General features: G+C 37.8%; 1 protein-coding gene across 2 annotated transcripts; it reads left to right on the forward strand.

Annotated features, from left to right (window-relative positions):
• Window positions 1–6,626: 6,626 nt before the first annotated feature.
• On the forward strand, window positions 6,627–11,966 carry LOC132191370 (5-methyltetrahydropteroyltriglutamate--homocysteine methyltransferase). 2 transcript variants are annotated; one of them, XM_059606339.1, is made up of 12 exons: window positions 6,627–6,735; window positions 7,743–8,096; window positions 8,202–8,289; window positions 8,740–8,867; window positions 8,966–9,357; window positions 9,447–9,610; window positions 9,886–9,966; window positions 10,064–10,230; window positions 10,325–10,430; window positions 10,558–10,808; window positions 10,930–11,131; window positions 11,244–11,966. In XM_059606339.1, the coding sequence occupies exons 2-12, from the start codon at window positions 7,747–7,749 to the stop codon at window positions 11,610–11,612; spliced, it is 2,298 nt and encodes a 765-aa protein (XP_059462322.1). In that variant the 5' UTR covers window positions 6,627–6,735; window positions 7,743–7,746; the 3' UTR covers window positions 11,613–11,966. The 2 variants fall into 2 exon arrangements, with proteins under 2 accessions (XP_059462322.1, XP_059462321.1); XM_059606338.1 differs by lacking the exon at window positions 6,627–6,735 and adding an exon at window positions 7,165–7,357.
• Window positions 11,967–15,950: the final 3,984 nt, after the last annotated feature.

The raw sequence follows: 15,950 nt of genomic DNA on the forward strand, positions 1-15,950 counted from the left end.
ATTTGATACAGTAAACTTTCAAAGTACGGATTTTTCTCTCATTTCTCTCTCCCTCATTCTCTCTCCGTCAAATTAAGGATTAAAAACAATAGGGTTAACTTCACAAAAGCTAACACCTGCTTGCATGAATTTCTCATATGTGTGTGTCTGATCAACATATACATGTGGTATGGACTAGTAAATTAAATCAATTTGGATGGCCGAGTCCTTGGTTTAATAAAAGTAACAAAAGAATCCACACCGCGGTTCTTGGGTTAATTAACATGGGGAACCGGAAGTATACGCCCATGTCCTAGGCCTCATGTGTTTGTCGATTTCCATAGAGTATATGCTTTCCTAAGGAACAACTTAGTATACACCATGCTAAATCCCTTAGAAAAGAAAAGAGTTAGAGTATACGCAATGCCTAACTCTTTGCTTAGGGAGATCTATAGCTTAAGGAGTATATGTCATGCCCTTAGGTTGACAAACATTAGATATGCATAACATGATCAAAGCATTGTCATATTGTTATATTAGCTAAATATAATTAGTGGTGGATATCAAAGCCCTACCTTTTATTATCATCACTTAAAAAAAAAATCAATCTTTGTTTTAATTAAGGAATTTATTTTTAAGCAAAATTCAGCAATCCTCGTGGGAATGATCATGTACTTACACCATATACTACTATGTTGACCTTGTGTACTTGTAGGTATAACGTACCATTATTTACCTACTAATTTAGGTAGATATTTGGCACAACAGGAGTGGGGTCCAATAAGTCATCAGCTTACTCAAGTAACTTGTCAAGGTCTAGGTTACATCCAAATTGAGCAAAGCACTTTCTCAATGGGTCCTCCAGACTTGGCTCATCAACAGTCTCCTCATCTTTTTCCTCACTCCCAAGTATGATGGTGGTTTGATCATGCTCATGTGCAGACTTGCTGGCATTTTCCTCATCAATCATGTAATGGTTAATGAATGGACAATCATCTATCCGATGAGAATGATGATAACAATATGAGCATGACTTATGAGATGCATGAGTGGGAGGAGGTTGGGTATGGGCACGCCTAGCTGCCATGAGTTGGTTTACTCTCTTCTCTAAGTCATCGACATGAGCAGTTGGAAAATGTTGCACTAATGACTCTTGAAGAGGGTAATTGCAAGGTGAAGGCATTGAAGAATGGTTATTGAACTGCGGATATTCAGGATGGTGCAGTTCATGAGATTGGGGAGCATAATTTCCCGTAGCATAAGCTTGCCATGAGAAATCAGAATGGTTGTTCCAGTCTAGGGTGTAGAAATTGGAAGTTGATTCAGACCCCGGACCGGAGAAATTGGTGTTCATCTACTCATATGAAAAATTGGAAAACTGTCCCCAGGATGGACAATTACCAGAACTATGATACGGGTTTGAGCAGTATGAACATGGTCCATGTGGGTGAAAATTCTGAGGGTAGTTGGTTGGAGTGGGTGTCCTACAACTAGGAGTAGCATTAAAATTACCAAACGAAAAATTCATTCTTATCCTCACTCTTTAAAGCAAAACACACCTCCACGTGAAATGGTAACCAATTTTTTTTTTTTTTTTTTTTTTTTTTTTTAAAAAAGAAACTAAAATAAACAAAAATGAAAACTTCTTGCCATCACAATAATGGAACTACAAAAAAACAAAAGGCTTCAAAAGTCTGAAAGCGGACCAAACATAAGTTTGGCAAAATTTTAGGTGATGGCCATTTTGATCGGTCTGCGGTCTTTCGGCGGTGATGTGTGTCGGCGTAGATCTTGGCGGGTGTCTCTTGCGCCAATAGGCGTCGATGAGCCGCAGCGGGATGCTACGTTAGGCTCGAATAAATGGCCTTTGTGGTGATGCGATCGAAGCGCTTTGGCGGGGACTAGTTCGTATTGAGCGCAATAGAAACATAAAAAACAAGCAACTTTTCTCTCTCTTTTTTTTTTTTTTTTTTTCTTTTGTTAGTAACGCTATAAGCAGAAACAAATAATTTTAAAAAAAAAAAAACAAAAAAAAAAAAAACAAATTGTAAAAAGAAAATTACAAGTAGAAAAATAAAATCAATTTAAACAAAAATCAATTTTCACAAACAAACAACTCCCTGGCAACGGCTCAAAAATTTGATGTACAAATTTAATTGTACACGCAAGTGCACGAGTCATGTGCAATAAAGTGTGTGTGCAAGTGCGAGGTCAAATCCACAGGGAGACGTTTTTGCAAAAGTCAAATTTCTAGTTTAAACCAAGTTTATCTTAACCTAGTTCCAAATTTTGTATTTCTGTCGTGCAAAAAAAAAAAACATAAACATAAACTAAACTAAATGATTTAAAAACAATTAATGGGAAAAGTACAAAAGGTTATCCGAATCCGCCTCGCCAAATCAAACAACATGTTCTTGCATTTTATGCATACAACAAACAACCGAAAAGTTTATACATTGTTCAAAAGTCGTAAACACGCACATTAAATCATTCGATGAATCCATCCATTAAAAGAATCACAACGAATATTCAATTGAAATCAAATCATCCACAGTATCCGTAGATCACAATAGATATTAGTCTCAATCCAATCATTCGATGTACCCCCAAACAAAACACAACAAATATAAAATTTAGCATGAATAAAAGAACATTCAATCAAATGAAATTAATCAAACAATTGAATTAACTTCGAACAACAATTTAATTAAAAATCACATTGTATACATAAAAGGACAAGAACATGAATGTTTATCAATGACGAGGTTTCATCTTTAACCTTAGTTGAAGGTTTTAGCCTCTCATGATAACAAAAATCATAACAAAATGAATTGACATCGTAAAAAAACGTAAAACTTATAATAGAATTGGAGTTTAAAGCTCCAAAAACCCAGAAAACACGAATTTTAACAAAGTACGGCGCCCCCGGCTTGTCTCCGTACGTTTACAATAAAAAAAAAAGTATTTATAAGCTAATTTTAGGGTTTTTGCACTGCCAGGTTGGCCGAGTGCGGTTGATCGCACTCTAGGTGCGATCGATCGCACTTGTGCAACATGTCTCCTGTGGCACAGGGCGCGAGTGTGCTCGAGTGCACTACCAATCAGAATTTGCCTACTTTTGTGAGCATGACTTTATAGATCTTTGAGTTAGCTTTCCAATGGCACCAAGATTACTTCAATCTGAGCTCTACAACTCTAGATATGACCTTTTTAGTGGGACTCGTCGGGTAAGAATCATCACTCGATCAAAATTTGCTGTTAATGCTCACTGAAGTGTCTTAAGCCCAGAATTAATGGATTTTCCCTTAAAGGCGTCATTTTCCCTTAGCGACCTACAAAACACTAAAACACCAAAACTAATCGAAACATCAGAAAATAATAAAATTAAAGGCTTAGCAAATGCAAATTAAGGAGTCCAAATATGCAATATTTGGCACTCATCACCGGTGTACCATGTCATACGATGCAATTAATCTTATCCGTCTTTAATATGCATAGTTTTACAAGTCTCATCATTATCTTGTTAATCAACATACGTTTTCACAAAAAAGAGTTCAAAGCAGTCCAAAATGTATTTCATGAGAGTTGCAAAATATGTATGTTTAATATATATATATATATAATAGTCGTGGGAAAAGTAACAACAAGTATCCATGTGAGTTTGTACTCACCGAGGTCGTAAGGCTCCTCCATAAAATTTCCTAGCGTTCGTCCGACAACCCTAGCGTACGTTCGGTTCGAAAGTCCAAAATTTCCAAAATTCCCCTCTAGCTGTTCCTAGTGACCCAAAACCCAAATTAACCTTCTAAGTAAGCTACCTAAGTTTAGTTAATTATTTGGGTCACTACAACCGCGAAACCTCCAAACTCTTAAGAGTGTAATCATAAAAGTTCAACGAGTTCTGAAACCAAGACAAGTATTTATAGCACTATAGCTTTCTTTCTTCACATCTTAACGGGAGCTAGCTCACGTTCTGATAGGAAGAGCAAAATATTGTAGATCTGACATTTTGAAAACATTTCGTCATAACATGAGTTAGTTCTTGTTAAGACATAAAGAGAAAAATAAACTAGATCTAAATACTTGCCGATGATCATCCAATAGGAAAGGTAGAAACACCTGTCACATTTGCATTCTGTCATGTCATCCAACGGCGAAGGCCAAGCCCAACTCTTGGTATCCCGTCACATTTGCGTTCTGACGTACTATCCAACAAGGAAGGTCGAGAGTAACTCTTGATATCCCGTGACATCCGCATTCTGACGTCCATCTAACGGGGAGGTCCAAGAGCAACTCTGTATGTCCCATTACTTGCCCATTCTGATGCCCATCTAATGGGGAGGTTCGAGAGCAACTCTGTATGTCCTATTACTTGCCAATTCTGACACCCATCCAACGCAAAACACATAGAACACTTCTCAAACATCCAATCTTCACCTCAACACTTGGGAAATGAATGAGAAATACAAACAAATGTTTTGGCCATTGAACAAGGCCAAAATAAATCTAACAATGCCTCCACCTTACCTCCAGATATATTTACATTGGAATGTCATCTCGTACGAGTATCTCTCTCTTTACAACCTAGTCCACTACCTCTGACGGTTCCTCCCCACAATACACCATTTTGTATTCACTCATCCTAGACAACCATTGCTCCTTCTAAGCTCACCACCCGCATACCCTCGCTAATGACACAATCTCCTCTCCTACAAGTTCTCATACCTTTGGACAAACCGAGAATGTAATGGTTGCTAAATTAATCCTTTGGGGCCTAGGATCAATCCTGACTAATGGAGGATCAATCCTAGTTGCTTAGGATCAATCCTCAGGGCGCCCCGGAAACTTACCTGAACCATCCCAACTTGATCCCAACTAACCCTAGGGTTAGGGTTGGGGTATTACACTAGGTCTTATCCTGAAGAATCCAAGTTAGATTCCTACTCGAAGTTGAATTGGAGTAGGAGACATAATCTGGGTCCAATTGGGACTCCTTGAAGAATTTGGTCTAATAGTCCTACACCAAATTGAATTGAAGTAGGAGTCCAGGTCCAAATCAAACTCTAAAAACGCCCAAGCCAGGTTAAAGTAAAAGACCTAATTCAGGTCATACTCCACTTCTCTAACTATAAATAGGCTCATACCCCAAGTATAAACCTCAGACTGAAATTTTGTACTTCAGGCGTACATATTATCCAAGAAATTGACTTAGGCATCAGAGTGAGACCCTATCGGCACACCTGGCAAGCTCCTTTGCTTATTCCCTTGTTTTGCAACGATTGTGGGAGCATCAAGAAACGCAGATTGAAGGTTATAAATGCCTCAAAGAACGTGTAGTTCACTCTGTCCAGAAACTGGTCTGACAATAACTATTTCTTCACTCTTGAAACTATTTTAACAAGAACTATTTCTTCACTCCTAGAACTGTTCTAACAAGAACTATTTCTTCACTAACACATATCGATAGGGATGGCAAAACGGATTGGTAGGCAACCCAAACCCGACCCACTTGACTTGCCACCCGGACACGACCTATTTAGATAACCGGGTCAAACAGCAAAACCCTGGCACAACATAGAAAATTATCGAGTAACCCAATACGACCCGTTTAAAATAACATGTCTTGTTGAGTTGACATAACCCAACACAACCCGTTTAACTTACAGGTTATATCAGGTTAAATATGACCCATTTAGCTACGAGTAGTGTCAGGTTGACATGACCCAACACAACCCATTTGAAGGAAAAATGTTGATAATTGACAATTAATAAAACCATTCAGAATGTGATAAAAACATAATTGGTTTAATTGTCTATTAAATTAGCAAATTAGCATTTAATAAAAGCATTCACAAAGATTAGCAAATTTTCATTTCCATCATAGCAAATAGCAAATTTCAAACTATAAGGTTTACATGATAAGTGCTTTGGGAATTGTTTCTAATATGTTTAATAAATAGCAAATAGCAACTCCATCATCTCTTGGAATTAAACCCATAACACCAAATCACTTACCAAGTAAGGTGGAACCATATTAAGAAAAAGATAGTAAAAGAGAGCTAGCAAAAACAAAGTAACAAAGAAAAAAGAAACAAATGCTATGGGTTTAGGTTTAGGTTTTTTCACTTTTTTTAATAAAAAGAAAAACGGGGCAGACAGTTCTAGCGAGTTAACCCGTCTAACACGAAAATTAACAAGATGACCCCTTTTTTACCAAAACCCGCTCAAGTTAAATATAAATTTTGTAACTTCATATCATATTCATTTATGTCAAATTCGCGAATCGTAAGAAAATTGTGGCTTGTACCGACAAACTCATTTACTCTTTTGCTTCTTTTGCGTATCATCCCATGTGTTTGTTCATGGTGCATAAAAGTGTCCCAACGACATCTGCTTCCTTGGTACTAATAGAAGTAGAAGTACAAAACACGAAACTAGTCGGTGTCATCACCTAATACCAAGACTGGGGCCCTCCCTATTCACCCTCATCTCCCCCCACGCGACCTATAAGAGCGCGTGCAAAAATCAAACAATTTTATAATTATTTTATTTTATTTTATTTGGTAAATGACAGTATTTTATAATTGAACATAGAAAAATGTGCTAGATCTACCACCCCCGGTCCCGAAATCGGCTATAAATACCCCCGGAAGGCTCTCCTTTCAACTCGCGCTTTGCTCTCTCTGCTCCATATCTTGTATTGACTGAGAACTAAAGAACCAGTCTCTCTCACCCAAGCGGTTCTTCCTCCGAAAGGTACGCTTGTACGCTCCGTTCGTTGCTCTCAGTCCTTCATTTCCCATGCAAGCACACGATAACCCCTCCCTCTTCTTCAATCATTCGTAAATACATGTGATGTCTTTGAACTGATCTAGTAGTTGCTGTTCTTGGTCCTTGTCTTTTCTTTACTGCTCTCTGTTAGTCTAAAGTCTGTTTTCCTCGCTGGGATCTATTGGTGAGTGTGCCAATACAAGGACCGTTTGTTTTTTCGTTGGGTTAGCATTTCTGGGATTCGTTTGTTGTTGTCGGTGGCTGGTTGCTGCGTATGTTGGGTCCACGGATCTATTGGTTTCTGGCTTGTACTTGTAGATCTAGTACTGGGTTTTGCCTTTTGCAATAGATCTGAAGTGGAATAGCTTCTGGGTGTTTAAGATTTACTCAACTGAATGTAGACAGTCATTTGCAATTTGAACTTGCTCTGTTCTCCAATTTCAGATCAATGCCCTGCTTTCGATATTCGATTCTATAGCTTTACTTAATTGAATTTCCGAAGATGGCACCGCAAATAAGTTGATTGTTCCTCAAACAACTCCTTTATGAACCTACAAATTGCATTAGTGTCTGATTTTGGTAATCTTAATGCAAAACAATCTTATAGGTGAGACATATGGAATCTGTTATGGAGCATAGAAATTAGAAATGATCTTCCTTAATAGTGCATCGTAGATCTGTATTTTCGACAGCGGCTTAAATTGTAATTTGAAACTGCATGTTTCATAATTTACTGTTATAATGAAAGATTTCATGAATCTGCTATTTGAAACTTTTTGTACTTTGAAACTTTTCGTGTATTATTGTACTTTGGAAGATGTTTCATTAAATAGTATCTGTTAATTAATATTTTTTAGTTTCACTTATCTAACTTGCTGCATGCATAGTGGAAGATTTCAAGAATCTATGATATGAGCAAGCTTCTCATTTGCTACCAGTAGTTTGGGTCATTAGAACTGAATTTTGTTTTTGGTCTGGATCTTGTGATTTAGTATAATGGCGTCACACATTGTTGGATACCCTCGCATGGGCCCCAAGAGAGAGCTAAAGTTTGCTTTGGAATCATTCTGGGATGGGAAAAGCAGCGCCGAGGATTTGCAAAAGGTGTCTGCTGATCTCAGGTCTTCCATCTGGAAGCAAATGTCCGATGCTGGGATCAAGCACATCCCCAGCAACACTTTCTCATACTATGATCAGGTGCTTGACACCACTGCACTGCTCGGTGCTGTTCCAGCGAGATATGGTTGGAATGGTGGTGAGATTGGATTTGACACCTACTTCTCCATGGCCAGAGGAAATGCATCTGTACCTGCTATGGAAATGACCAAGTGGTTTGACACCAACTAGTAAGTGCTGACCTTCCTTTACATGTTGCGTTGATGAAGATATTTCTACTATCGTTATTGGTTTTTGTAGTTTTATACTGATCTATTGTTGTTGTGTTGATTTAGCCATTTCATTGTCCCTGAGTTGGGACCTGATGTGAAGTTCTCTTATGCTTCTCACAAGGCAGTCGATGAATACAAGGAGGCTAAGGCGGTATGACTCTATTTCAATTCTATAGTTCATTTGTTCTATCCGTTAACTAATTGGATATATAATAAAATAGGTGTATCCTAGCACTTCATCAAGATACGAGGACAATAAATGTAGTAACTTTTTCTTTGCCAAATGTAATTAAAGTAGAGGGGATTTATTTTGAAAATATCGAATAACTTCGTATTGAATTTAAGAAATATATAGGAACAAACATAGCATGTACCTGCCGGGTTTGCTTCTTATGATCACAATTACTAGTTTTCCCCCCCTTCACCTTTTCTTTGGTAGGTGGGGGGTTGGGGGCTATTCCTACCATGTGGACCCAATGAACTGTTGTACAACTTTAATCCCATATGATTTTTTTCTGAATGATTTTCTTGGACTTATTTTACTTTAAACAAGTTTATTAATAATATTTTTGAGTATCGAGTTTCTCCCTCTCTTTTGCAGCTTGGAGTAGATACTGTTCCTGTCCTTGTTGGCCCTGTGTCCTACTTGTTGCTGTCTAAACCTGCGAAGGGTGTTGAGAAGAACTTCCCTCTTCTCTCCCTTCTCGGCAAAATCCTTCCTATTTACAAGTAAGATGTTGTTACCTCGCATGTATGTCATTTTGATTATGGATCTAAAATGATTTGACTTCTTAAATTTACTGTTGTATCAATGAACAACTCTTCAGGGAAGTGATATCTGAGCTTAAATCAGCTGGTGCTTCCTGGATTCAGTTTGATGAGCCTACCCTTGTGATGGATCTTGATTCTCACAAATTGAAAGCATTCACCGAGGCCTACTCTGAACTGGAGTCATCTTTGTCTGGCTTGAATGTTCTCATCGAGACCTACTTTGCCGATATTCCTGCTGAGGCATACACGACACTCACTTCTTTGAAGGGTGTCACTGCTTTTGGATTTGATTTGGTCCGTGGAAGTAAGACCCTTGATTTGATCAAGGGTAAATTCCCTAAGGGTAAATACCTCTTTGCTGGAGTCGTTGATGGAAGGAACATTTGGGCCAATGATCTTGCTGCTTCTCTTGGTACATTAAAGGCTCTTGAGGGCATTGTGGGCAAAGGTACACATTTTTTGTGCAATTTGTTGCCCGTGGTGATAGATGCTTTAATTGTATGAAGTTCTATTAATGTTTTTATCTTGTCGGTGCAGATAAACTTGTGGTCTCTACCTCCTGCTCGCTTCTCCACACTGCTGTTGATCTGATTAATGAGACTAAGCTGGACAAGGAAATCAAATCATGGCTTGCTTTTGCAGCACAGAAAGTTGTTGAAGTGAATGCATTGGCTAAGGCATTGGCTGGTCACAAGGATGAGGTAGCCTTCCTTTCTTCATATTACCACTGGAAATACAAGGTCCCATTGAGGATAATGGTGAAGATTGGTTAGTAGAGTTATAAATTTAGAAGGGACAGTTGGCTATGTAATGCAGCATTGTTTGCTTTGAAAATTTAGTTGGGTTTTTGTTTGTACTTCTGAGAGAAATCTCTTAAAACAGCATCCATGAAGGCAACTTGACTTTGAGTTTGTTTATTACTTTTCTTTAGTCGATATAAATGCAATGTACTCACTGTTGGTGGTTCTATTTTCAGGCATTCTTCTCTGCTAATGCTGCAGCTCTGGCATCAAGGAAGTCGTCCCCAAGGGTGACAAATGAGGCTGTTCAGAAAGCTGTGAGTGCATTTTTCATTTTTCACTTTTCTGCATTTTAAGTGGCTGTGCTTCATTGGCTCTGTATTTACTGGTGACTTGATATCTTTGCTTTATCAGGCTGCTGCTTTGAAGGGTTCTGACCACCGGCGTGCCACAAATGTGAGTGCCAGACTGGATGCTCAACAGAAGAAGCTCAACCTTCCAATTCTCCCAACCACCACCATTGGGTCCTTCCCCCAGACCATTGAACTCCGAAGGGTCCGTCGTGAGTACAAGGCCAAGAAGTAAGCAAGCTGACAATTTTCCTTCTTTTACTCGCACCCAGTGAGGTTTCGACAGTTTATCTAATGTATGCCTGATCAATGTTACTCTCTTTAGGATCTCCGAGGATGAATATGTTAAGGCCATCAAGGAGGAAATTAACAAAGTTGTCAAGCTCCAAGAAGAACTTGATATTGATGTTCTGGTTCATGGAGAGCCTGAGGTGGGATTTCCCCGGATATTAGTATCTCAGTTTATTTCTTGCATTTCTTGCAACTGAGCTACCTTATTTATGTGTGGTTTCTAGCTTTCCTTGTGTTGCTAATTGTGGGAAAAAAATTTCATTACAGAGGAACGACATGGTTGAGTACTTTGGGGAACAGTTGTCAGGTTTTGCCTTTACTGTCAATGGGTGGGTGCAATCTTATGGATCTCGTTGTGTGAAGCCACCCATCATCTATGGTGATGTGAGCCGTCCCAATCCAATGACCGTATTCTGGTCCTCTGCAGCTCAGAGCATGACTGCCCGCCCAATGAAAGGAATGCTTACGGGACCTGTCACCATTCTCAACTGGTCCTTTGTCCGTAATGACCAGCCCAGGTATAAAAATCCTTCATCACCCAGATGCCAAAAAAAGAAAAAGGGATGACAAAATCTATTTTTACTGGTTGATCTTTTCTAGACTGCAGCTCTTTAACATGATATATTTTCCTATTCCCAGACATGAGACTTGCTATCAGATAGCTTTGGCCATCAAGGACGAAGTGGAGGATCTTGAGAAAGCTGCTATCAATGTTATCCAAATCGACGAGGCTGCTTTGAGAGAGGGGCTGCCCCTTAGGAAATCTGAGCAATCTTTCTACTTGGATTGGGCTGTTCACTCCTTCAGGATCACCAACTGTGGTGTCAAGGACACTACCCAGGTTTATTCCCTTTTCAGTTTTCACTCCCTATTTCATACCTTAAAGTACAGCTTTTCATTTCCTTCTCTTGGTTCCATTTTTTGCATTATGCTCATCCTCTAACAATCTACAGATCCACACCCACATGTGCTACTCCAACTTTAACGACATCATCCACTCGATTATTGACATGGATGCCGATGTGATCACCATTGAGAACTCCCGTTCCGATGAGAAGCTCCTTTCGGTCTTCCGTGAGGGAGTCAAGTATGGTGCTGGAATTGGGCCTGGTGTCTATGACATCCATTCTCCTAGAATACCATCAACTGAAGAGATTGCTGACCGGATTAACAAGATGCTTGCTGTGCTTGAGACAAACATCTTGTGGGTTAACCCTGATTGTGGACTCAAGACTCGCAAATACGCTGAAGTGAAGCCGGCTCTCAAAAATATGGTTGCTGCTGCCAAGCTTCTCCGCACTCAGCTTGCCAGTGCTAAGTGAAGCCGGCTCTCAAAAATATGGTTGCTGCTGCCAAGCTTCTCCGCACCCAGCTTGCCAGTGCTAAATGAGGAGTCATTTACAAGAGCGCTTTGAGTTTGAATCTCGAAAATCTATCAGTTCTGAATTGAGAAAAAAACAAAGAAAAAAAAAAAAAAAAGGAAGGAAATTCCTGCTTTATTGTTTGAATAACTGTGTGATGAAATATTTAGTAGGCCTAATATGCCCTTGATAGCAATTATTTCTTCTCTTTTCTAATATTTTTGTATTTTTGGGCTCTGCCCCTTAATATCTTTCAAAGGGCATCAAACTGCCTGGTGTGCTTCAATGGATGAAAAAGAAATGTCATTGACAGTCTCTGCGTTTGACGATACTAGTTCATTCGATTTTATGTCACTTTAATCGCCGCTTAAAGTCAGGGCCAACTACTCTTATGAATATTTTTATGCAAAACAGGTAATTAAACTTGCTAATGAGTTTTAATAGATATTATACATTCGATTATTTATTTATTTTTATTTATATCATTTAAATTTTATTTTTTTATCATAATTGTATTTTTCTTAAAGATCCAATTTTTCAAACTTTGGTAAAAAAGATGTGGAGAGATAAATAGTATGAGAAAATTTTGAGAAAAGAGATGTGGAAGAGAAATAGTAAGAAATTTTTTTGAGAAAACAGAGATGTGGAGAGAGAAAAAGTATATTAATAAGATTGATATGTGAACATTGCCCACTACATGTAGCGGAACATGGTTCACAAATGCAAAAAAAAAAAAAAAAGTATTTTATATTTGAGATGCATAATTGATGTAGAGTGGTTTTTTAGTATTTTGTTTATCTATTTTAGATAAAAATAAAAAATTGCTAAGTCATTGTAAGTGCTCTTAGAGTTGATGGTATTAACATTAATTATATGGGTCGGAATGGGGTTTGCATGTGACATTTTGTACTAGCAATTTTTGATACGATATGCGAATTTAACATTAATCGTACAAGAAATTAGCGAGTTAGCGTTCAATTTAATTTGTTTAAATAAATAAATTGGATTATATTTAGCTTATATAGTTTTATACTTGTACTTTAACATGACTCAAACCTAACATGTGAATTCAGTGATAATTTGTTTGTCGCTTGTGGCCGTTGGCCCTAACTGAAGTCAATGTCTGCTTCTCGAGGTTGCTAGGTGTTGCTATGGTGGTCCCAACTTCTTTAGGTATCTTTGAAGAGTCATGCACTGAGGTAACTTGATGTCATAGCTCTTGAAGTTGGACTCTTAACATCTAATTTTATCCGCCATTTACAAAATGAAGAAAAATGTATGTAAACTTTAAGAGCATTCTCAATAAACTCCCTATTTTTTAGCTAAAATTTGACTAAAAAATTTATTTCTTTAGTTTAATTACTAGCTATGCAAAAGTATCAAATAATAAATTTTCTAAATTTTACTCCATTTTATTTAAATATAATTTTTATTCTATCTTCGATTATTTTCTATTTTCGAAATCACCCCACAAACGCATAAAAATTTCTCAATCCAAAATCACTCATCCCAAACAACAGAGAGAAGCCAAAGAATAGTAATCAAAACAACTCAGCAAACCCGACTACACAACTATACCGTCACAAATCCAACAAATCCCCTACATTCTCCAATACACTGAGGTTCGTGGATGGTGTGAAGGAGGGAGAGAGAGAGCTTGTGAGGGAGAGAGGAAGCGTGAGGAGAAATATAAAAACATAAAAATTGAAGTAGAGAAATGATTTTGTCCTTCAAATGTGGAAAGAAATTTGACAATGCGTAAAATAGAGAGGGGATAGAAAGCTTGATGGAACTTTGGTTTTTGTAGAATTTAACTACTTTTTGGCTAAAAGTAGATTTTAGAGAGTTTATCGATGATGCTCTAAGCGCTTATTGTGAATTTATGTATTTATTTATAGAAAAAGTATACATATTCTCTCAACCTAACACTTAATTTATAGTCTCTCTTCAACTAAGATTGTATCAATGTTCTCTTTCAAACTACAAAATAGTTTGCAATGTACCCTCAAATGACAAAAATACCCTTAGTAAAAAAAAAACTATTTTCTTTTTTCTTTTTTTTTTTTTAAAAAAGAGATGCCGAAAGCAAGGGTGTACAACCAGTTGCAATTGTGTTATTTCCTCCTAACCGCAATCGCAACTAGTTTAGGTGGTTACTCATTTTTGTATAACCACAATTGTAGCCACTAGGCCAGTTAGCAGTTAATCATAATCGACGGTTATATGCTTATTGAAGGCCGATTATTAACCAGTAACCATTTTTTGTAGAAATATTTTTTTTAGACATCATGAGTTGTTCATCATATCGGGCCAGTCCCAAAGCGTAAGGGTTTCTAAAATATGTGCAAAGTTAGCATTCTAATCCTCTTCAAGACCAAAATCTAATTCATAAAGTTTCTTCACTTTTGAGCATTTTTATCTCTTACAGGGTTGTTAGTGTTGGGTTGGGTTTCCCTCCTAAGTGGAGGATGGCCCAAACTTGCCCAAATTTGTGTAACCCATGTATGTTTGTATTAAACCCATATGGAGAGACCCATTTGGAATAGGGTTTGCTAAACCTAATATCCTTTAGAATAATAAGAAAAAGACAAAAGATACAAGTAGCCACCAGAGAAAGAGAGGGAAAGAGCTTCAAAAACCAGAATCTTCCGTCCAGCCTTGTTCTACAGCTCCAACTGACAAGCGTTTGTGGTCCAATTGAGCTAAAATTTTGCGGGGATATTTATGACACGTGACTCTTCATTGTAAACGGTGGAGATTGGATTCTGAGCATTCTATATCGGCTTTTGAGCCCGTGCACAGTAACCTCTAATTGGGTGATATCTTTCTTTATTTCTTGTAGAAGTTGATTTATGCCAAGAAATTTTATTTCTTGAAGGATAGCTACTGATTGTATGCCTCTAGTTGAGATCAGAGAAGACTCATGTATTCTTATTATTGTTGACAGTGGAATAGTTTAAGTGGACTACGGTCCCGTGGTTTTTTCCTTCTCACATCGGGAAGATTTTTCCACGTAGAAAATTGTGTGTCTTGTGCTTGTGGTATTTGGATATATATTTTCCACATATATATTGCTTTATTTTATAGTTTCCTGCAGATTCACACAAAGAGAGAGTTTTGTGTATTGTTATTTCTCCCAACAAAGTGGAATCAGAGCTAGGTGCAATCGAGCGCACTTAAGTGGTTATTATTCTGTTAATATCTTGTGTTGAATTATGGAGGCTAATCTAAGTAGAATGGTGTATTTGAATGTTTCAAATTATCATATATGGAAAGGTAAAATGGAAGACCTACTTTATGTGAAGCAATTTTATTTACCTGTGTTTGCTGCTAAGAAGCGATGAAGAATGGACTTTGATGCATAGACAAGTCTGTGGATATCTTAGGAAGTGGGTCGATGATAATGTTTTGAATCATATTGATGGTGAGACACATGCACGCACACTTTGGAAAAAACTTGAGGAGTTGTATGCCCGTAAGACCGGAAATAATAAAATGTTTATGATGAAGCAATTGATGTATTTGAGATACCAAGATGGACCCTTTAACAGATCACTTGAACACTTTCCAAGGAATTATTAATCAGTTGGCCGGGATGGGTATCAAGTTTGATGATGACGTTCAGGGGTTGTGTTTACTTGGTACATTGTCAGACTCTTGGGAGACATTTAGAATGTCATTATTTAACTCAGCTTCAAATGGTGTAATCAATATGGATCTGGCTAAAAGTAGTGTATTGAATGAAGATATGAGAAGAAAATCACAGGGATCCTCTTCATAGTCAAAGGTTTTGGTTACAGAAAGAAGAGGGAGAAGTAAGAGTAGAGGTCTGAAGAATAGAGATAAATACAGAAACAAGTCAAACCGGTTTGCTAATGTTGAGTGTCATCACTATGGCATGAAAGGGCACATCATGAAGCATTGCAGAAAATTGAAGAGAGAGAACAAAGACAAAGGGAAAGAGACAAAGAATGACGATGGCAAGAATGATGATCGAGTTGCCACCACTTCTGGAGACTTCTTCACTGTTTATGATGATGATGTCATTAATTTTGCATGCCATGAGACTAGCTGGATGATTGATAGTGGCGCTTCAACTCATGTTACATCTCAACAAGATTTCTTCACGTCCTATACAGCTGGTGACTTTGGGACGGTGAAGCTGGGCAATGATGGCTTGGCCAAAATCGTTAGTATTGGAGATGTGTGCTTGGAGATGAGTAATGGCATGAAGTTAGTTCTTAGAGATGTGACGCATATTCCTGACATCCGTTTGAACTTGATTTTTGTAGGTAAACT

Source organism: Corylus avellana, chromosome ca9, assembly GCF_901000735.1.
Source record: "Corylus avellana chromosome ca9, CavTom2PMs-1.0".
Taxonomy (NCBI): Eukaryota; Viridiplantae; Streptophyta; class Magnoliopsida; order Fagales; family Betulaceae; genus Corylus; species Corylus avellana.